The sequence below is a fragment of the Aquarana catesbeiana genome, linkage group LG03, assembly GCF_042186555.1.
Source record: "Aquarana catesbeiana isolate 2022-GZ linkage group LG03, ASM4218655v1, whole genome shotgun sequence".
In the NCBI taxonomy this organism is placed as follows: domain Eukaryota; kingdom Metazoa; phylum Chordata; class Amphibia; order Anura; family Ranidae; genus Aquarana; species Aquarana catesbeiana.
In genome coordinates, this window is record NC_133326.1 from 12933054 (window position 1) to 12957338 (window position 24285).

Below are 24285 nucleotides of genomic sequence, written 5' to 3' on the forward strand. Positions count from 1 at the left end.
GCGGAGGGACCCCCGAAGCCGGAAGAAGACCCCCGAAGCCGGAGGAAGATCCCCCCCCCCGGAGCTGTTTAATAAAATATTTTAAAAACCTGTGTAGTGTGTTTTATTACTTACACTTTTTTCCTAGGTAAATGGGTAGGGGTACCATGTACCCCATACTCATTTACATAGGGTGGGGGGCCGGGATCTGGGGGCCCCCTTATTAAAGGGGGCTCCCAGATTCCGATAAGCCCCCGCCCGCAGACCCCGACAACCAACGGCCAGGGTTGTCGGGAAGAGGCCCTTGTCCTCATCAACATGGGGACAAGGTGCTTTGGGGGGGGGGGGCGCAGGGCGCCCCCCTCCCCCAAAGCACCCACCCCCCATGTTGAGGGCATGCGGCCTGGTACGGTTCAGGAGGGGGGGGGCGCTCGCTCGTCCCCACCCCCTTTCCTGACCGGCCAGGCTGCGTGCTCGGATCGGGGTCTGGTATGGATTTTAGGGGGACCCCACGCCGTTTTTTCGGCGTAGCGGGGTTCCCCTTTATAATCCATACCAGACCTAAGGGCCTGGTATGCCCCGCGCTCGCCGCAATAGGAAGATTTGTTTTTCCTATTGCAGCGAGCGCGAGATGCAATACCATCCCCTCGTGTCGTATTTGGTCTGTCGGACCAGCCTACACACGAGCGGGCTTTCCGTCGGACCAGCACACACACGAGCGGACTTTCCGCCCGAAACTGAGTCCGACGGAAAGATTTCAAACATGTTTGAAATCTAGGTCCGGCGGGCTTTTGGGAAGAAGTCCGCCGGAAAAGTCCGCCGCCGCCCACACACGGGCGGATTGTCCGGCACACTCTGGTCCGCCGGACCAAGTATGCCGGAAAGTCCGACCGTGTGTACGCGGCATAACACTATTAGTGTTCATTCGGATTGTTGTGTTGTATATTAATCTAATGTATTGTAGTCACATTGTTTATTGTATTACTAACTAAAGGAAAAGCCTTTTTTTATTTTTGGATAGAGTGGAGATGGATTAGAACCGCTGTCGGGTTTTTATTGCTGTCTGTGCCCCAGGTAAAGGGGTTCTAAAGGCTTGTGTTTTTTTCACCTTAATGCATCCTATGGCGGACAAATCTGACACTAACTGACACTTTTTGGGGGACCAGTGACACTAATACAGTGATCAGTGCTAAAAAATATGTACTGTCACTGTACTAATGACGCTGACTGGGAATGGGGTTAACATCAGGGGCGATCAAAGGGGGTTAACGGTGTGCCTAGCCTGTGCTTTCTCACTGTGGGGGGAGGTGCTTTGAATAGGGGGAAGGCACTGATCCATGTCCCTGCTTTGCAGAAACACAGGAGCAATACATTCCCTACTGAGAACAGCGACCTGCCTTGTTTACATAGGCAGATGGGCGTTCTGCCTGTGTACCGTATATACTCGAGTATCAGCCGAAGCACTTAATTTTACCACAAAAAAACTGGGAAAACTTATTGACTCGAGTATAAGACGAGGGTGAGAAATGCGCAGCTACTGTAAGTGGAAAAGAGGGTCAACAATGCCCATTTGCAGCCTCACTGTGCCCATTTGCAACCATAGGTCCCCCAAACTTCAAACTCGGTAGTTAAGGGTTACTAGATGCCCCCTAGCTGCAGCCAAAATTTGGGGTCTCTGGACCCAAAGGGTCCCGAAACGACATTGCTGCAGATGGACACAGATGATCGACTTTTGGGGCCCTGTATCTCGGGGCCACTTTGTGCTAGGATCCCCATTTGGTGTGCAAACCCAGTGAAACTAGCACCACAACATATCCAAAGCTGGGGTTCCTAGCACCAAGTGGCCCCCGAGATATGGGGCCCCAAAGTCGGTTCGGAAAATGTCAAGCACTTTTCTACAGCAGAGAATGACACCCGCTGATTACCGTATATACTCGAGTATAAGCTGAGTTTTTCAGCACATTTTTTTGTGCTGAAAATGCCCCCCTCGGCTTATCCTCGAGTCAAGCACTTTTCTGCAGCAGAGAATGACATTTTCTGAACCGACTTTGGGGCTCCGTATCTCGGGGCCACTTAGTGCTAGGAACCCCAGCTTTGGATATGTTGTAGTGCTAATTCCACTGGGTTTCCTAGCACCAAGTGGCCCCGAGATATGGGGCCCCAAAGGTGGTTCGGAAAATGTCATTCTCTGCTGCAGAAAAGTGCTTGACTCGAGGGGGGCATTTTCAGCACAAAAAAATGTGCTGAAAAACTCGGCTTATACTCGAGTATATACGGTAATCAGCGGGTGCCGGGGGACATTGAGTCTGCAGACCGCTGTGTGTGAGATCACAGCGGGAGCGGGTCGCCGGAGGCACGCACCGCGCACGCCCCCAGACCAGAAAGTGTCAGATCACTTACTGGGTAGGAGATCCGGCACAGAGCGGCCGCCCCTGCCGCAGTATATGTACGGTGGGCATTCTGCAAGTGGTTAAATACTGTCAAAGTTACTTCGTAACTCCTGAAAACTTGCTCATAATAAAAATATATTCAAAGTAAAAAAAAAAATAAAAAATTACTTCTGGAACTTCTGAAAATTTGTTCATGAAAAAATATATTCAACCTAAATACTGTGAAAGTTCGCAGAAATGTTTGGTAAATGGTCAGACATGGTGCTTGGAGGACTCGAGTGACCTTGTCCTTGCCCAGCAGCTCTGTACGGAGAGTTTCATGTGTAGTTACTAATAAGCTGACATTGCTGTACTTTACACAACTTGATTACCAAGTCCTCATTTAGCCTAAAAATACATCTCCCTTTAGCTGGGATTATCTTGAGAATTCCTTCTGTAAGCAATACAAGGCAAATAATCTAGTAGAGCTTTTTACAGGTAATCCCCCGCTTGCCTCAGATTACGGAAGGGATAATTACATGTTAATTGTAGATGGGCTCTGGATGGTGGTTAGAATTATGTGTATACAATTCCCTGCCTGTTCTTTAACCCCTTCCTGACCGCCGCACGCCGATATACGTCGGCAGAATGGCACAGGAGGACAAAAGGGCGTACAGGTACGTCCCCTTTAAGAAGCAGCATTGTGGGCGCACGCGCGCCCGCCTTGTGCTTCGTGACCACTGGTCCCGCGGACTCAATGTCCGCCGGGGGGCCCGCGATCGTGGCACGGAGCAGAAGAATGGGGAGATGCCTTTGTATACAAGGCATTTCCCCGTTCTGCCTAGTGACATGACAGAGATCACTGCTCCCTGTCATTGGGAGCAGTGATCGCTGTCATGTGAGTAGTAGCCCATCCCCCCCACAGTTAGAATCACTCCCTAGGACACACTTAACCCCTTGATCGCCCCTAGTGTTTAACCCCCTTCCCTGCCAGTGTCAAGACTTATAACAGGAAAAAAACCCTGGGAATCCATTTCCCCATCCCTGAGGAGCCTACATTGGCTAACCATAAAGGATCACAATCAAGACCCTCTGCCTCACCCACAAATGCATAAATGGAAACGCGGCCTCAATACCTATGCGAGAAAATAAAACGCTACGTACCTAATCGCAGTCTTCGATCAACCCACCAAAACCTCCTCCATGTTCCCAAATCCCGCTACAAATCAAAGGGAGAACGAAGATTCGCAGTCCAAGGACCACGGCTATGGAACATTCTACCGACCAACATCCGTATGGAAGAAAACCATCAGGCCTTCAGGAAGAAACTCAAGACCTACCTCTTCTAGCAAGCTGGATCCACAGGATGGACCAAGCGCCTTGAGGCGATTCAGTTCGCATTTGCAGCACTATACAAGTCATTCATTCGTTCATTCATTCATTTACACAGTAATCAATGCATTTTTATAGCACTGATCGCTGTATAAATGACAATGGCCCCAAAATAGTGTCAAAAGTGTCTGATGTGCTCCGCCATAATGTCGCAGTCACTATAAAAATCGCAGGTCGCCGCCATTACTAATAAAAAAAAATTAATAATAAAAATGCCATAAAACTATCCCCTATTTTGTAGATGCTATAACTTTTGCGCTAACCAATCAATATACGCTTATTGCGTTTTTTTTTTACTAAAAATATGTAGAAGAATACGATCGGCCTAAACTGAGGAAAAAAAAATTTTTTTTTTATATTTTTGGGCGATATTTATTATAGCAAAAATTAAAAAATATTGCTTTTTTTCCAAAATTGTCACTCTTTTTTTGTTTATAGCGCAAAAAATAAAAACCGCAGAGGCGATCAAATACCACCAAAAGAAAGCTCTATTTGTGGGGGAAAAAGGACGTCAATTTTGTTTGGGTGCAACGCCGCAACGACCGCGCAATTGTCAGTTAAAGCGACGCAGTGCCGAATCACAAAAAAAGCTCTGGTCAGGAAGGGGATAAATCCTTTCCGGGGCTGAAGTGGTTAAGGCCGTCCTGTCTGTTTGTTTTCTTCATTTTTTTTTTTTTTAAAACATTTCAATTACAACTCAAATATATAAAGGTTGTCTTCAGAAGTTGGAAATTCCAGTGTATAAAGCAACCTTTCCCAACCTTTTAAACACGGAGGAACCCTGGAAATAACTGGGAGGTCTCAGGGAACCCCTGCTAATAATTACTATAGTTACAGCTCATGACGTGTGAGTTAGGACAGCGCTTCTTAACCTTTTTTTTTTAGTCAAGGCGCCCTTTAAAAATGATGGACAGTTTTGAGGCACCCTGTTCTAAAATATTCAAATAGTTTTACATAATGCAGCAGCAACATCCACACACGTAGGACACCCAGCCTTAGAAATGGAGTGATAAATGGTGAAGCAACGCTAAATGTCACTTCAAAAATTATAATAATAAAGTTCTAATAATATTCCTGAGTACCTCTGAGTCAATCAGAGCAATGTAAAGTGCTAATAATAAAGTGCTAATAGCAATATATAATAGTTAATGTGCAAACTGGTGCAATAATAATAACATCCAATAAATAATTCACAAAGATGACTGATGTAATTCCAAAAGGCTAAATGTGCAAAATAATGCAATGATAATGACATCAAAATAATAAGGTTCACAAAGTCGACAGATGGATCTTCAGATGCTAAGCAAATAGTCTCTATACGGGTAAATACGTCAAGGAAGAGTTAATAACTTATAAGAATCCTTTCTCCGATCCACACCCTGTAATGTCGCGTACACACGAGCGGACTGTCCGATAGAAAAAGTCAGACGGAAGCTTTTCATCGTATATGCCGATCGTGTGTAGGCCTCATCGGACTTTTTTTTTTCGAAATATCTGACGGACCTAGAATGTTCTAAATCTTTCCGACAGACTCCAATTCCTATCGGTAAAACCGCTTGTCTGTATGCTGGTCCGATGGACCAAAAAAGACGCATGCTCTGAAGCAAGTACGAGACGGAAGCTATTGGCTACTGGCTATTGAACTTCCTTTTTTTAGTCCCGTCGTGTTGTACGTCACCGCGTTCTGGACTTTGGGTTGACCATGTGTAGGCAAGACTGCTTGAATGGAATTCCGTCGGCGTTTATTACGACGGCTAAACCGGTCGTGTGTAGCCTCTCACCTCAAGGAAAGACCCCAAATGGGTCTAGTTGTGCATCAATAGATCAAGAGATGTCCTTTTCCTCCTCCTTGGGTAGATCTTAAACGGATGGTCACAGCAATCTCCAGGCTATTTCTCCACAGACACCAAGTTCCACGACCAGCTCCTTTTTTAAAAAGTTGTCTCTTTGCTGTAGTGCTTCTCTACCCTGATTCGTTTCACGTGTGTGGTTTGGTTGTGCTCACCTATGGTACGCCCATAACTTTGTTATTATTATTGCACCAGTTTGCACATTATTTATTGTATATTGTTATTAGCACTTTATTATTAGCACTTTACATTGCTACGATTGATTCAGAGGTACTCAGGAATATTATTAGCACTTTATTATTTGAATATTTGAAGTGACATTTAGCGCTTCTTCACCATTTATCACTCTATATCTTGGTTCTGGCAACACTACAGAAGTCAGCTGCTTTATATTTATCTTTTTGCACTTCAGCACTTTACTATATATTCTGTTTACACATTTTAGCGGCGCATTAGTACTTCACTTTTACAACCTTAGAAGTGATTTATTCTTCCACAGCAAGTACACTTTTGCAAACTGGTACTGACTAGTATTCCAATGTTTCTCTTCTTCCTCAGCTTCTCTCCATCACTCAGCTAATGTGACCCCGGGGCTTAAGGAGAGAGACAGGGGAGGGGGGGTCAAATAAGTGTGCTATGCAGGCCACTGACATCCTCATTATCAACCAATTATGCCAATGGTCGTTAGGGTGCCAGCAGCTAGAAGGTTTCAATGGTGCACAATGAAAACCTATGACTTTGTGTAACTAAAAGGCAGGCTTCATCTACACGCCGGTTTGTATACACTTTTTTGGGCAATTTTTTTTAGGCATTTTGCCAAGGCACCCCTGAAGAAACCTCAAGGCATCCAGGTTGAAAAAGGCTGAGTTAAGATATAAGAATGAAGAAAAGAATAACAGATGTGGCACACTTGGCATATAGGACACCCATAGCTGCTCTATTCAACAAAATTATTTTCAATAATGATAGTATTGGTCAAAAAACGAGAGATAGTCATTAAAAATGGTTGTGTTCCCTCACATTGTTTGTAAGTGAAGAAATGCTCACAATATTGATAGTTGTACCCTACATTTGTGTTCATTGAAGCCGACTTAGATTGGTGGTCAATGAAAGAAGAAATCTATTATATATTGGTGGTCATTGGAAAAGGGCCTTATTACACCGGTGATCAGTGGGAAGAATGTGTTTTACACTGATATTGTTGGTCTCTGTAGTTATTGATCTGAGAGGTAGAAATTACCCATTGCTCAAGGAACCGCAAGCTAATTCTGGAGGAACCCTAGTTTAGAGAAATGCCTCCTTACATTGTTGGTCAGTGAAAGTCTACCCTACATTTGGGGTCAGTGAAAGTCTATTCTACATGGCCTACCATACTTTGGGGGTCTTACAGAAAGCTAAAAAGATTATTGGTCTCTGTACTTATTAATCTGAGAGTCAGGAAGTGACTATTATTCAAGGAAACACTAGCAATTTGTGGAGGAACCCTAGCTGAGAAGTGCCTCCCTACAGTGGTGGTTAGTGAAAACCTACCCTACACTGGTAGTCAGTGAAAGCTTAACCAACAATGGGGGGTCAGTGGAGAAGCCGACTTAGATTGGTAGTCAGTGGAAGAAGCACTTTTATATATTGCTGGTCATTGGTGAAGGGCCCCATTACACTGGTGATCAGTGGGAAAAATTTTTTTTTACATTGGCACTGATAAGGAAGAATACCCTCCTTACCAAAAGCTAAAAAGAGCATTGGTCTCTGTACTTATTGATCTGAGAGGCAGAAAGTGCCCACTAGCAAATTTTGGAGGAACCCTAGTTGAGAAACCTACCCTATATTGGGGGTCACTGAAAGCCTACCCTACATTGGTGATCAGTGAAAGCCTACCCTACATTGGTGATCAGTGAAAGCTTACCCTACATTGGGGGTCAGTGAATGCCTACCCTACACTGGTAATCAGTGAAAGCCCACCCTACATTGGGGGTCACTGAAAGCCCACCCGACACTGGGGGTCAGTGAAAGCCCACCCGACACTGGGGGTCAGTGAAAACCTACCCTACATTGGGGGTCGGTAAAAAGCCCACCCTACACTTGGGGTCAGTGAAAGCCTACTTTACATTGGGGGTCAGTGAAAGCATACCCTACATCGGTGGTCTGTAAAATCTTACTCTACATTAGGGGTCAGTGGAGAAACTGTCTTAGATTGGTGGTCATTGGAAGAAGGACCCGAATGCACTGCTGGTTGTTGGAGAAGGGCCATATTACACTGTTGATCAGTGGGAAGAACGTCCCTTACATTGGCACTCATTATGAAGAATTGCCCCTTTACAGATAGCTGCAGATATGGTGTCTGCAGTTACTGATTTGAGAGGCGGAAACTGACCAAAGAACCCCTAGCAACCCCTGTAGGCACTTTAGTGTTCCACAGAACCCTGGTTGGGAATGGCTGGTATAAAGGTTGAGGTTCCTAGCAGATCTATAGTCCCAGCTATTAGAGGAACAATATGAAGAAGGTCTTGTCATTTAGTAGATACAGAAACAGAAGGTATGCCGTCCATTGTTCTTCAGCTCCGCTGGAATACCGGGTATGGTGGGATTTTATTGCTCAAACACCAGCTTGTTTTCTTCTGTCACACCTAGAATCGTCTCTATTTCTTGCACGCAGTCCTGCACAGAAGAAAATCAATAACCAGTAAACTCTAAAATGAGCTGCTCTCTGGATTTATAAAGACAAGACATTCATTCAAAACATAACCAGCAGATAGTACTGGGGAGGGGGCATGTTATCTACAGTGATTTCCATACCAATGCTCACTTGCTCTCAATAAGAAATCTCGGGGTGACCATTAAATGTAAACCTGATACACATTACTGAAATGTTCCAAAGTCTTTACAAATCTACTTTTTCAAATGCAAAAAAAGAAAAAGCAACTTTGTGTAGAATATAGCAAGCAATCAAGGGCTCTAATCTTATAAAATACAATGGGGGAGATTTACTAAAATTGGAGAGTGCGCATTAGAAGCTGATTGGCTACCATGAACAGCTGCACCAGATTCTGCACTCTAAGGGCCCTTTCACACGGGCTTTCTGATCAGGTCCGCCTGTCAGTTTTTCAGGCGGACCTGATTGGACGCTCCATTCAACACTATGGGGACGGCGGATGTCAGCGTGGACATGTCCAATGACACCCGCTGCTATCCGATCTGATCCTGTCCGAGAAATCCAGACGGATGGTGACCCTATTTTCCATCCGTCTGGCGGATCAGATGAAAACGGACAGTTGGTCTGTTTTCATCCAATCTCCCCATAGAGGAGAACGGGACTGACAGGTCTGTCTCAGCCTAGTGAGCGGACACGGACCTGTCGTCCACCTGCTCAGCGGGGATCAGCGGATCAATTCCTACTGAGCAAGTCCGCAGACTGCCCGTGTGAAAGGACCCTAAAGTTTTAGTAAATTAGCCCCAATGTGTAGCCATATTTAGCATTCACTGGCCCATCAATCGGACGTCCACACAATCAAAACTACAACAGTGGGGCTGATTTACTAAAGCCAAATAAGCAGTTCCCTTTGCACAGGTAATTTCCCTTAGCTTAGTATGTGGTATCAAAATACCCGAACAGCAGCCGCATCTGATTGGATACAGCAACTTTTTGGACATCAGTTTTCTGCCATGCTCCTTCAAATTTTTAGCTGAGGGATGTTGGCCAGAACTAAACCAATTGAAATTTGTACAGTGTATGGCCAGCTTTACACTGTGACAGACCTGAGCTCCCAAAACTATAGACTTGGTCATATTAGGACGATTCCAACTTTCTCTGCTACCATAGATTCCTTCAGGATCATTGGCAGCACATCCTAAACCAAACTTCTGCCTTGCAGCACTAGGGTCATCGGTTCAAATCCCAACCATGATTGGGATTTGAACCGATGACCCTAGTGCTGCAAAGCAGAAGTTAGGTTTAGGATGTGCTGCCAGTGATGCATGGAGTTTGCATGTTTGCCCTGTGTTTGCGTGGGTTTCCTCTGGCTACTCCAGTTTCCTCCCACACTCCGAAGACATGCCGGTAGGTTTAGTGGCTCCTGTCTAAACAGGCCCTAGTATGCAAATGTGTGTACAGTATGTGAGATAAGGACTTTAGATTGTAAGCTTCTTAAGGGCAGGGACTGATGTGAAGGTACAGTATGTAAAGTGGTTTGTACACACCTTTACTCACATCTGGGATTTATGAAGCAAAATAATATAACAAACACTTTGATGTTCCCTCCCATGAGGAGCAAATCTTTAAAAGATACCCCTGACATCCTAATAAAGAGCACTTGTCTAAACAAAATACTATCACATAAGGGACGTTTGGTCCCCTACATAATAAAAAATAAAGCAAAAAAAGGGGAGTAGGAAATTTCCTTCACTGCCTGCGATTCGACAGAGGTTTTGCCGCATTAAGGACATCATGTGGATGAAAGATTTAAAGGGGTTATAAACACAGAAGGTGCATTCTATGCATTAAGATAAAAAGCCTTTTGTGTGCAGCAGCCCCTCTAATACTTACCTGAGCCCCCTCTCAATCCAGCGATGTCCACGAGTGCCTCGGCCGTCCAGGACTCTCCCTCCTGACTGGCTAAAACACTGTAGAGGCGCCATTGGTTCCCGCTGCTGTCAATCAAACTCAGTTAGCCAATGAGGAGAGAGAGGAGGCGGGGGCTGAACCGCGGCTCTGTGTCTCAATAAACACACGGAGCTGCAGCTCGGCTCGGGTGCCCCCCCATAGCAAGCTGCTTGCTGTGGGGGCACTCAACAGGAGGGAGGGGCTAGGAGCTCCAGCCAGGGACCCGAGAAGAGGAGGATCCAGGCTTCTCTGTGCAAAACCAACTGCACAGAGCAGGTAAGTATAATATGTTTGTTATTTTAATAGAACAAAAAAAAAAAAAAACAAGACTTCACAATCACTTTAACTAGCTCCCTTAAAGGGACCACCAGTATATTCACCAAAACATGGTTTTATTGGTTGGACTTCTCCTAATCCGAAGATTATGAATTCTATAATTCTAGCAGCACAACTCCTGTATTTCAGTATCCTATATTTTTTCATAGGCAATGCTTTAAAGCCCCTACAGGGCATCAGTTTAGTGTTATGCAGGGGTCCTGATGCTAGAATTATTGTTCTCACTCCAATGTGCATGGTGATACCTATCATGTGTAGGGCAATCGTAGGCCCCAAAGCGCATGCATTTCTGTATGTGTGTGTGTGTGGGGGGGGGGCTCTAAAATGTTTCTTTTTATGTGTCTCTTTAAATGTTTAAAAAATATTTTTTTTTTTACTATTTTTTTATTCTTTATTTTTTTTACATAACTTTTATTGCTACCACATAGGGGACCAATAGCCCCTATGTGACAGCATAGAGGTGACATGTTCTCTATTTAGACATTTAGGGTCTATTAGACCCTGGATGTCTCCTCTGCTTTATTATAGGCTTACCTGTAGGTAAAACATAAACAAATCCACTTTACTACCACTTTAATGCATTCTCTGCAGAAAAAGAGAAGTATGGGATTTTTTTTCCCATATTCATACTTACCTAGGTGGATGCTGCATCTGTCCCCCTCCGCCTCTTCACTGAGAACCGATCCACCGAACACGCCAATAGCTCGGTTCTCTCACCTCCCCGAGTGGAGAGCTGCTGCCTGTCAGTCAGCAGCTCTCCTGCTCTGCTCCTCCACGTGCATTGGAGCGCTGAGCTGTGGAGGGGCGGGGAGCGGCCATCTCAGCCTCTCAGCGGCTCGCTGAGAGGCTGAGACAGCCATCAGTCCAGGCAACTGGCGGATCCAGACTTCCGAAGTCGGACTTCAGACCATTCTTTGCTGAAAACGGGGCACAGGAGTGCAAAGCGAATTGCACTCCTGTCACCCATAGGAGAAGCCCAGCCGAATGAGCCCAGGCTGGACCTCTCCTTTAAGGTAAAAAACTTTATAGGTCCAGCTCCCCCCACCCCGCCTTCCCTAAATACTTACCTGAGCCCCATCTCGGGCCAGTTATATGCCCAAGAGCAGCGGCACTGCTCTCTCCCCCTCCTCACTCTCCCTCCTTCACCTTAAAGCGGAGTTCCACCCAAAAGTGGAACCTCCACTTATCTCCCCCCTCCCCCGGTGCCACATTTGGGGGGGAAACAGTTTTTGACAGGTACCCTTCCCCACTTCCGGGAGACAGCGCCACGGCGTTGTCTCTCAGAAGTTCAGCCCCCCCTCCTCCAGCTTCACTGGCGGTTTCTCTTACAAGGAAAATTGGCTGGGGTGCCAACATTGCGGGAACCCTGGACAGGTAAGATTTGCTGACTTTTAATTTTTCGTGGGGGGGGGCAATTGCCGACCAATGGCACGGCTGGGCGGAACAACGTTATGTTATGACGCTTCACCCTGTGGCCACTGGAGGCGCTCGCCCGCTGCTCGCCCCCGGAGCCGATGTGAGTGCCCGGCGGTCACGATGACACACCGAGAACCGGGATCTGTGTGTATAAACACACAGGGGTTGATTTACTAAACCTGGAGAGGGCAAAATCTGCATAGAAACCAATCAGCTTCCAGGTTTTATTGCCAAAGCTTAATTGAACAAGCTGAATTTGAAAGCTGATTGGCTCCCATGCACAGCTGCACCAGATTCTGAGTGCTCCAGTTTTAGTAAATCAACCCCACAGTTTCCGGATCTCTGAGGGGAGAAGAGATTGACAGTCTGTTCATACAAAGTATGAACAGCAATCTGTCATCTCCCCTACACAGTCCCCTCCCCCCCTTCAGTTAGAACATAGAGAGGGAACACACTTAACCCCTTGATCGCCCCCTAGTGTTAACCCCTTCCCTGCCAGTGACATTTTTACAGTAATCAGTGCATTTTTATAGCACAGATCACTGTTTAAATGACAATGATCCTAAAAATGTGTCAAAAGTGTCCGATGTGTCCGCCATAATGTCGCAGTCCCGATAAAAATCGCAGATCGCCGCCATTACTAGTAAAAAAAAAAAAATAATAAAAATGCTCTAAATCTATCCCCTATTTTGTAGACGCTATAACTTTTGTGCAAACCAATCAATATACGCTTATTGCGATTTTTATTACCAAAAATATGTAGAAGAATACGTATCGTCCTAAACTGAGAAAAAATTTGCTTTTTTTCAAAAAAAAAAGGGGATATTTATCATAGCAAAATGTACAAAATATTCTGTTTTTTTCAAAATTGTCGCTCTTTTTTTGTTTATAGCGCAAAAAATAAAAAACGCAGAGATGATCAACTACCACCAAAAGAAAGCTCTATTTGTGGGAAGAAAAGGACGTCAATTTTGTTTGGGTGCAACGTCCCACAACCGCGCACTTGTCAGTTAAAGCGACGCAAAAAGTAGCCTGGTCATTCAACAGCCAAATCTTCCGGGGCTGAAGCGGTTTATGCATTCCCTGCCAGGAGCGCTGGCGAGGGACCCCAAAAGAGGAGGATCAGGGCTGCTCTGTGTAAAACCATTGCACAGAGCAGCTAAGTATGAGAAATGTATTATTTTAGAAAAAAAAAATAAACTAAACATTTAGAATCACTTTAAATGTGCGCAAAAAACGTAAAACAGCTGTGACAGCAAAAGGGGTCAAGCTATTTTTTTATTCAGTTTTTTCCCCCTTTTATTTCTCGATCATGCGTGTAAATTTGGATCGTTTTGCATAGTCGTGTTTCCAATGTAAATTGTTTTGTACATACGATTTAATGTCCTATACACATGTCATCTATTAGCAGTTTCCTATTGATGCAGGTGACCTCCCTGTATAAATCATATGATTGTTCCATGGAATCCTCCCAGTGATAGGAACCTCGTGCCGATCATTAACTGCCCGTTTCTCTTGTAGGACAGTAATTACCAGAACCAGAGCGATGCTTCCATAATGAATGGAGCTCTCCTGTCCACTTCCCTTACCAACTGACTTGTGAAACAGAGCTGAAATCGTTAGTTAATTAACAGCTCACCTTGAAATTAGTTTCTCCCTGCATTTTGGGCGCAGATATTTCTTGATGGATGATGAACAGATTGCGAGCAAAGGTCATCAGAGCTCCCTGGAGGTCCTCGGCGATGCTCCTTGTAATGAGATTCAGAGAGAAGCAGGTCAGGGTTGGAAGACGCGTTCATTTACCGTTCAATCTCAAACATGTTTATGTCTGCCGTGCTATTAGTAGACCTGCATTGAAATATCCGTCCACGCATTGCACGCCATACCAATCAAGTTATGATATGTTATTTAATCTCAATTATGTTATTTACATTTGGATCATTGAGCTCCTTATTAAGTACAGTTTTTAGTGCTCATTTACATGTTACTGACCACCGAATGAACCTACAATAGTTAGAGAAGAATTTCAGGTATGGATATTTTTTACATTGTTCTCTTGTGTGACAATGTGAGGCCCCACCACTGTGACAATGTGAGACCCCGCCACTGTGACAATGTGAGGCCCCACCACTGTGACAATGTGAGACCCCGCCCCTGTGACAATGTGAGGCCCCACCACTGTGACAATGTGAGGCCCCGCTACTGTGACAATGTGAGGCCCCGCCCCTGTGACAATGTGAGGACCCCGCCACTGTGACAATGTGAGACCCCGCCACTGTGACAATGTGAGGCCCCGCTACTGTGACAATGTGAGGCCCTGCCCCTGTGACAATGTGAAGCCCCGCCACTGTGACAATGTGAGGCCCCGCCACTGTGACAATGTGAGGCCCCGCTACTGTGACAATGTGAGGCCCTGCCCCTGTGACAATGTGAAGCCCCGCCACTGTGACAATGTGAGACCCCGCCACTGTGACAATGTGAGGCCCCGCTACTGTGACAATGTGAGGCCCTGCCCCTGTGACAATGTGAAGCCCCGCCACTGTGACAATGTGAGGCCCTGCCACTGTGACAATGTGAGGCCCTGCCACTGTGACAATGTGAGGCCCCGCCCCTGTGACAATGTGAGGACCCCGCCACTGTGACAATGTGAGACCCCGCCACTGTGACAATGTGAGACCCCGCCACTGTGACAATGTGAGGCCCCGCCACTGTGACAATGTGAGACCCCGCCACTGTGACAATGTGAGGCCCCGCTACTGTGACAATGTGAGGCCCTGCCCCTGTGACAATGTGAAGCCCCGCCACTGTGACAATGTGAGGCCCCGCCACTGTGACAATGTGAGGCCCCGCCACTGTGACAATGTGATGCCCCGCCACTGTGACAATGTAGGAGAAAATGTTTCATATTCCCATCGCACACGTTCCTGGTATAAGCTCTAAAGGTTGGGTGCTGCAGCAACAACCAGTTGGATACGGGTTCAAGTCACAATGTAGATACCTGCCAGCACACCAAGGATCAGCACAAAGTGGCGTCCAAACAGTTTAGTTTATTGCATGATCACAACACAAAGAGGTGTAACGTTTCAGAGTCACGCAGGACCCCTTCGTCAGGCATGTGATAAAACTTAAATTTAAACGTTGCACCTCTTTGTGTTGTTATCATGCAATAAACTAAACCGTTTGGACGCCACCTTGTGCTGATCCTTGGTGTGCTGGAAAGTATCTACATAATGTAGGAGAAAATGACACAGGATTCTCATTAGGCCTCGATGTGAGGTTCCAGACTATTCTTTCTGAGCAGAGAAAGGTGTATTTTTGTTTTTTCTCTGGATTCTGTAGTCCCAGATTGGGGCCTGGAGCTTGAAGGTTCCAGAGTGTCATGGGTGGGACAGAACCTTCAATCTTGTTTCCAGATTTTACTAGGTGTCTGCAGCCTGATTACACAGGTGTGCAGGGTTGTTTTATACTCAAGCCCAAGGATAGCTCAGGGTTCCCAATTTGGAGACAGAAGGTCTCACCTAGGGGTCAGAGGAGCCCCAGCCAGGAGTCAGAGGACATAAGGTCTCAACCAGGGGTCAGTAAGCCCCAGCCAGGAGTCGGGGGACAAAAGGTCTCAACCAGGGGTCAGAGGAGCCTCAGTCAGGAGTCAGAGGACAGAAGGTCTCAACCAGTGGTTAGGGGAGCCCCAACTAGCAGTCAGAGGACAGAAGGTCTCAACCAGGGGTCAGGGGAGCCCCAGCCAGGAGTCAGGGGACGGAAGATCTCACCCAGGGGTCAGAGGCGCTCCAGCAAGGAGTCGGGGACCAGAAAGTCTCACCCAGGGGTCAGAAGAGCTGTAGTCAGGAATAAGGGGACAGAAGGCCTCACCCAGGGGTCAGAGAAGCTCCAGTCAGAGGACAGAAGGTCTTACCCAGGGGTCAGAAGAACCCCAGTCAGGGGACAGAAGGTCTCACCCAGGGGTCAGAAGAGCTCCAGTCAGGAGTCAGGGGACAGAAGGTCTCACCCAGGGGTCAGAAGAGCTCTAGTCAGGAGTAAGGGGACAGAAGGTCTCATCCAGCGGTCAGAGGATTCCCAGCCAGGTGTCAGAGGACAGAAGGTCTCAGCCAGGGGTCAGGGGAGCCCCAGCCAGGAGTCGGGGGACAGAAGGTCTCAACCAGGGGTCAGAGGAGCCTCAGTCAGGAGTCAGAGGACAGAAGGTTTCAACCAGGAGTTAGGGGAGCCCCAAACAGGAGTCAGGGGACCAGAAAGTCTCACCCAGGGGTCAGAAGAGCTCTAGTCATGAGTAAGGGGACAGAAGGTCTCACACAGGGGTCCGAGGAGCCCCAGCCAGGAGTCAGGGGACAGAAGGTCTCAACCAGGGGTCAAAAGAGCTCTAGTCATGAGTAAGGGGACAGAAGGTCTCACCCAGGGGTCTGAGGAGCCCCAGCCAGGAGTCAGGGGATAGTAGGTCTCAACCAGGGGTCAGAGGAGCCCCAGCCAGAAGTCGGGGGACAGAAGGTTGCATTTAGCGCGTTATGTGAAACTTACCTCAAAACAAAACCCTCCAGAAGCATGCTGTTACTGCTGACAGGGCTTCTATCTTCACCTGGTCTCCCTTTGGGTTCGCAGGCTCTGGTCCTTTGATTGGCTGACCTGCGATGGCACCACTGTTTACGGAACAGGTTTCTGAAGGAACAGCATGGGTATTCCATTCCATCAGAACGCATGCGCCGGTGATGTCACTGGCAGCTGCACAAGTAAACATCTCCTAAACGGCGCACATTTAGGAGATATTTACGCTACCTGTAGGTAAGCCTTATTATAGACTTACCAGTAGGTAAAACATTACCAAAGGCCTTTACTACCACTTTAAGGAGAGGAGAGTTTATTTCCGCTTTAAGAGAAATGTAACAACTATACAGCTGTAGTATACATATATATACACGTAGAAACTGGGGGACCAGGCGTGGGGTCGGACATCTGCCAAAGTTAATAAAGCTAAATAAGGGAGCAAACATAAATCTTCCTTATATAAGCCATGCAGTTTTAATAATTGATGACTGTGGCACAAGCCCAACCATAACCAGCTCTGTTCCAGGTCTAACAGCATGTAGATGTCATTGTACAATGGCAACATTTGCAGTCTGTCTCATCTTTTTCAAATCAATGAGTCTTTGGATGCAAAGGGACCGACAAGTATTTACTACAGCCTCAGAGTGTCTGAACTAAGCGAGCAATTTTTATTTCGATTACCGCCTTCTGAAAATTGTATTCACCCGGCAGTAGCTCTTTGCCGATAGATGTAGTGGGGTCGATTTTCCAAAGCCAGCCTTTTCACTTTGAGAGGGAATTTTCCTTTAGCTTAGTGAATACGGTGAGAGGCTCAGCTGACTTCCATCATTAAATCCTCTGCAAATAAAAACTGTTTTCTTTTTTCTTTGCACACGATTGTTTAATAGAGACTTTGCATTGAATTGTCACCGCATTCACCAAGCTATGGCAAAATCGCCTTGCAAAGTGAACAGTCTATTTGCCTTTGTTAATTCAACCCCAGTATGAGCCGGACGATGGATGGATGGGGAGGGAGGGAGGGGATAGATGGGATGGGGTGGAATGGATGGATGGATGGATAAATGGATGGGTGGATGGATGGATATGATGGGATGGATGGATAAATTGATGGATGGATAAATGGATATTAGACATGTGCACTGACAAAAAATCTGTTCATTTTCGTTTCTTTGCTTTTTTTCGGAAATTCAAAAATTTCTAAAATTCGGAAATCCAAAAATTCGGATTATCAAATTTTCGAATTTCGAATTTTCGGATTTCCGTATTTCCAAATTTCGATCTCTCGGATTTCCGAATTTCAAATTTCCCAATTCCGAATGTTCACATTTCCGTATTTTGAATTTCCCAATTTTCCGGATTTTCGGAATTCGAAAATTTGGAAATTCAAAAATTTGAAAATCCGAAAAAAAGAAAGAAAAATCAGTAAAATTCAAAATAATAACTAATTAATAATAACTAACTATTAACTTCTAGGTATTGGAATTTCCTTTCAAATTTGGCTGTTGGTGAACGTAACGAATACAAATTTATCTGAAGTTACGAATTATCCGAATGTCATATCTAAACGGTTGGAATGGAACAAATTAATAATAAATCATAATAATAAAAAAGGTTTTATTATTATTATTGTTATTTATTATTATTAGATTGTTACGTTTCTTACGTATTCCTTTAGATGCGGCATTTGTTATTTCAGATAATTCGTAACTTTGGACAAATTCGTATTCGTTACGTTCACTAACAGCCAAATTTGAAAGGAGATTCCAAAACCTATAATTTAATAGTTATTATTAGTTATTATTTCAGATTTTCGGGTTTTCGAATTTTCATTCTTTTGAATTTTCAGATTTTCATTCTTATTTTAGGATTTTCAAATGTCCGAATTTCCTAATTTCGAATTTCTGAAATTTCGAATTTCCTAAATTTCGAATTTCCGAAATTTCGAATTTTCAGAAATTCGGAAATTGAAAAATTTGGAATATCGGAAATTAAAAAATTCGGAAATTCTGAAATTTCGGAATTAACGAATTTGTCAAAATTCGTTAAAAAACGAATTCGGAACTAAACGAATTGCACATGTCTAATGGATATGATGGGATGGATGGAAGGATAAATTGATGGGTGAATATGATGGGATGGATGGATAAATTGATTGGTGGAGGGATGGACAAATAGATGGATAAATGGATGATGGGTGGATGGATGGATGGATGGATAAATGGATGGATGGGATGGGATAGATGGATAAATGGATGGATGGGATAAATGGATGGATAGGATGAATGGATGGATAAATGGATGGATGGGATGGGATGGATGGATGGGATGGGATGGATGGATAAATGGATGGATGGGATGGGATGGATGAATAAATGGATGGATGGGATAGATTAAATAAATGGATGGATGGGATGGATGGGATGGGATGGATGGATGGATGGATGGGATGGGATGGATAGCCTGGGCTCTCCTCTGACCAATCAGATCATAGTACAGAAGTGCTCCACAGACATACTCACAGCATTCCTATTTGATGTCTTCTCAGGTTCTCCAGCAGTATGAACGCCGTACCTTGCTTCTCCTGATAAATCAGAGGAAAACGGGATAAAATCTGAGTGAATTAATCAGTCAATATTTATTAACTTCCTAAGACCACATGCTGCCATTTTACATAAAGAACGATGTCAAAGGTGAAGAGTTGATTTCCTGCCTGTTCTATAAGACGATCGTCCACCGCTCTGCTAACATTCTGTATGTGCAAAGATTTGGGAGACTGGGAGAAAATGTATTTACACAGAAGATAAGCGCCGACTGTCTCCAGGTAATATTCCACATGGACCCTCGTTTAACAAGGATCATTATTGGGGGGCCACAGAATTATTAAAACTAGGAATGCACCGATACCGGTGTCTGTGCCGATACTGAGTATTGATTACTTATGCAAATGCTCCAATACCTGAAACCGATACTTTCAGGATCGATTCTTTCAGCTGTCAGCGGGATTCCCCCCCACTGACAGCTGAAATGTAAAAGAAAAAAAAAGCCGACAATTATCGGTTGTTATGGAGCGGGGGGGCCGCCACGTTCTTAACAACCGATGACTCATTCAGCTGTCAGTGGGGTTCCCCCGTTGACAGCTGAAGTGTAAACTGAAGTCCCGGGAATTGGAGCTGTCAAAAAAAAAAAAAGCAGCCAGGCATTGTTTATCAACAACATTGCTCAGCCGAAAGATAAAAAAACAACAACTTCTTTTTGTATCTTACCGTTTTTCTTCATCTACAGATCAAAGGGTTGAACTTTGATCTGCAGATGAAGTCAGTTTAACCGGTTCCTGACTGCCTCATGTGTATTTACAGGGGCAGAATGGCTCCCCTGCGTGAAACCCCGTAAGGGTACGGGGTTCTTTAAGAGCTGCCAGAGGGGCGCGCGCCTGCTTCAAGGCGGGGGACCCAATGCGCGTGGCCGGCGGCGATTGCATGCACGAGTGCCAGCACAAGGATTTGTGTGTGTAAACACAACTCCCTGTGCTGTCAGAGGAGAGGAGACATGTTGTTTGTTCCTAGTAAGTAGGAACAGCGATATGTCTCCTCTCCTACTCAGTCCTATCCCCATACAGTTAGAACACAGAGAGGGAACACATTTAACCCCTTGATCACCCCCAAGTGTTAACCCCTTCCTTACCAGTGTCATTTACACAGTAATCAGTGTGTTCTAACTGTATTTTGGGCACACTTTTGACCCAAAAATGTGCAAAAGTGTGCGATCTGTCCATCGCAATACTGCTAAAAATTGCAGATCACCGCTATTACTAGTAAAAAATTAATAATAATAATAAAAATGCCATAAATTATTCCCATAGTTTGTAGACGCTATAACTTTTGTGCAAACCAATCAATATACACTTATTGGGATTTATTTTTACCAAAAATATGTAGAAGGATACATATCGGCTTAAACTGATGAAGAAATTTATTTTTAAAAACATTTTTGGGGATATTTATTAAAGGAAAAAATAAAAAACATATATATCTTTTTCAAAATTGTCGCTCTTTTTTTGTTTATAGCGCAAAAAATAAAAAACGCAGAGGTGATCAAATACCACCAAAAGAAAGCTCTATTTGTGGGAAAAAAAGAACGCAAATTTTGTTTGGGTACAGCGTCGCACAACCGAGCAATTACCAATTAAAGCGACGCAGTGCCAAATTGTAAATAGTGCTCTGGTCAGGAAGGGCGTAAAACCTTCCGGGGCTGAAGTGGTTAAAGCAACCTGTCAAGTAACAAAGCAAACAAAAAAAAAAATTATTAAATGTTCCTCTGTGTAACCCCTTATTAACCCTTAATTTACTCTAATCACAAAGCAAGGTCTATAAAGACATGGATGAGTGAGTTTGCGGTGGAGGCACTTGACTGGTCTGCACAGAGTCCTGACCTCAACCCGATAGAACACCTTTGGGATGAATTAGAGTGGAGACTGCGAGCCAGGCCTTCTCATCCATCAGTGCCTGACCTCACAAATGCGCTTCTGGAAGAATGGTCAAACATTCCCATAGACACACTCCTAAACCTTGTGGATGTCCTTCCCAGAAGAGTTGAAGCTGTTATAGCTGCAAAGGGCGGAGCCAACTCAATATTGAACCCTACGGACTAAGACTGGGATGTCATTCAAGTTCATGTGTGTGTAGAGGCAGGCGTCCCAATACTTTTGGTAATATAGTGTGTGTATATATATATATATATGTATTTGAAAGCATTTCATCCAAATGTCAGGTGTGCTCCGGAACATATACCGTATATACTCGAGTATAAGTCGAGGCCCTAATTTACCACAAAAAAATGGGAAAAACTTATTGACCCGAGTATAAGACGAGGGTGAGAAATGCGCAGCTACTGTAAGTGGAAAAGAGGGTCAACAATGCCCATTTGCAGCATCACTGTGCCCATTTGCAGCATCACTGTGCCCATTTGCAGCCTCACTGTGCCCATTTGCAGCCATAGGTCCCCTGAACTTCAAACTCGGTAGTTAAGGGTTCCTAGATGCCCCCTAGCTGCAGCCAAAATTTGGGGTCTCTGAACCCAAAGTGTCCCGAAATGACATTGCTGCAGATGGACAACAGTTGACCAAATTTGGGGCCCTGTATCTTGGGGCAACTTAGTGCTAGGAACCCCAAATTTGGTGTGCAAACCCAGTGGAAATAGCACCATAAAATATCCAAAGCTGGGGTTTTTAGCATCAAGTGGCCCCGAGATACAGGGCCCCAAAAATCGGTTCAGAAAATGTCAAGCACTTTTCTGCAGCAGAAAATGACATTTTCCAAACCGGCTTTGGGGCCCCGTATCTTGGGGCCACTTGGTGCTAGGAGCCCCAGCTTTGGATATGTTATGGTACCAGTTCCACTGGGTTTGCACTCTAAATTTGGGGTTCCTAGCACCACGTGGCCCCGAGATACAGTTCCCCAAAGTCAGTTCGGAAAATGAAATTTTTTTTCTGCATAAAAGTGCTTGACTCGAGTATAAGTCGAGGGGGGCACTTTCAGCACAAAAAAATGTGCTGAAAAACTCGACTTATACTTGAGTATATACGGTAATAGGTTGCTCGGGGAACATATAATAGGTTGCTCGGGAACATATAATAGGTTGCTCGGGTACATATAATAGGTCACTCGGGAACATATAATAGATTGCTCGGGAACACATAATAGGTCGCTCGGGAACATATAATAGGTTGCTCGGGTACATATAATAGGTCGCTCGGGAACATATAATAGGTTGCTCGGGAACATATAATAGGTTGCTCGGGTACATATAATAGGTTGCTCGGGAACACTGAGCACACCTAGAACTATTGTAGTTTCGGTCTTACCTTCACATCATACCCGATGCCGTGGGCTTTGCACATCTGGAAGAAGACGTTGTAATACACCAGCGATAGGTTTGTGTGGATCAGACGTGTGCTGAGGACGGCGACTCGGCTGCAAAGTCGGGGGGTCTGAGAACAAAACACAGAATTCCTCAGCAGGGGGAGGACATTTTAAGAGGACTCCGTTTTCTTACAATGCGTTATGTAGAAGAGTTTTTAACCACTTGCTTACTGGGCACTAAACACCCCCTTCCTGCCCAGGCCAATTGCCAGCGCCGTCACACTTTGAATAAAAATTGCGCAGTCATACATCGCTGTACACAAATGACATTTTTATAATTTTTTTCACACAAATAGAACTTTCTTTTGGTGGAATGTAATCACCGCTGCGTTTTTTAAATTTTTTGCTAAACAAAAAAAGCCCAACAAAAAGCCCAAGGTTTTTCATATTTTGTTACAAAATTTAGCAAACGGGTAATTTTTCTCCTTCACTGATGGACACTGATGAGGTCGCACTGATGATGTGGCACTGATAGGTGGCATGGAGAGGTGGCACTAATAGGTGGCACTGATAGGTGGCACAGAGAGGTGGCACTAATAGGCAACACTGATGGGCACTGGTAGGTGGCACTGATTGGCAGCACTGATGGGCACCGATGAGGCTAGGCTTGTGTGCACTGATCAAGAAGCACTTATGAGGCTGCACTGATAGGTGGCGTGGAGAGGTGGCACTAATAGGTGGCACTGATGGGCATTGTAGGTGGCACTGATAGGTGGCACTGGTGGGCACTGATTTTCAGCACTGGATGGCACTAATTAGAAGCACTGATGGGCACTGATAGGTGGCACTAATAGGTGGCACTGATGGGCATTGTAGGTGGCACTGATAGGTGGCACTGGTGGGCACTGATTTTCAGCACTGGAGGGCACTAATTAGAAGCACTGATGGGCACTGATAGGTGGCACTAATAGGTGGCACTGATGGGCATTGTAGGTGGCACTGATAGGTGGCACTGGTGGGCACTGATTTTCAGCACTGGAGGGCACTAATTAGAAGCACTGATAGGCACTAATAGGTGGCACTGATGGGCACTGGTAGGTGGCACTGATGAACACTGATAGACAGTAGAGAAGAAGCGAACGCATATGTAAGTCGCGCCCACATATGTCAACGGCGTTCGAACCACACATGTGAGATATCACCGCAAACGTCAGAGCGAGAGCAATAATTCTAATCCGATACCTCCTCTGTAACTCAAAAAATTGAAAAATTTTTAAAGCGTCGCCTATGGGGATTTTTTACGCACCAAAGTTTGGCGCCATTCCACGAGTGCGTGCAATTTAAAGCGTGACATGTTAGGTATCTATTTACTCGACGTAACATCATCTTTCACATTATGCAAAAAAAAAAATCGGGCTAACTTTACTGGGTTTTTTTATTTATTTTTTTGTTTTTAATGCATGAAACTTTTTATATATTTTTTTAAACACGTTTGAAAAATTGCTGCGCAAATACCGTGCAAGATAAAAAGTTGCAATGACCGCCATTTTACATTTTATTCTCTAGGGTCTCTGCTAAAAAAAAAACAAAAAAACATATATAATGTTTGGGGGTTCTGTGTATATTTTCTATCAAAATAAAAAGATGATTTTTACATGTAGGAGAGAAATGTTAGTGGTTAATCATTTTTTTTTCCATATTATTGGTTAAACTAGAATAGATGGTGTCTTTTTTCAACCAGACTAACTATGTACAGTAAAACCTTTGGTTTGAGAGTGTTTTGCAAGACAAGCAACATTTTTTAATAAATTTTGACTTGATATACAAGTAGCGTCACGTCACAACTGAGTATAAAAGAGAAGAGAGGCGCCTCTAAGTGTAGCAATATGGTTACATTTAATGAAGGTGCAACATTTAGCAACATATTGCTACACTTA

General features: G+C 44.7%; 1 protein-coding gene across 1 annotated transcript in view; it reads right to left on the reverse strand.

The window, feature by feature from the left end:
* Positions 1-4820: 4820 nt before the first annotated feature.
* Positions 4821-24285, reverse strand: part of IQCH (IQ motif containing H) — a 219174-nt gene continuing 199709 nt past the window's right edge. The window contains exons 18-21 of the mRNA XM_073618288.1: positions 22351-22476; positions 19010-19071; positions 13579-13687; positions 4821-8245 (exon numbers count right to left, since the gene is read on the reverse strand). Of these exons, the coding sequence (XP_073474389.1) occupies positions 8177-8245; positions 13579-13687; positions 19010-19071; positions 22351-22476 (366 nt within the window). The 3' untranslated portion in view covers positions 4821-8176. The remainder of the gene's footprint in view (positions 8246-13578; positions 13688-19009; positions 19072-22350; positions 22477-24285) is intronic.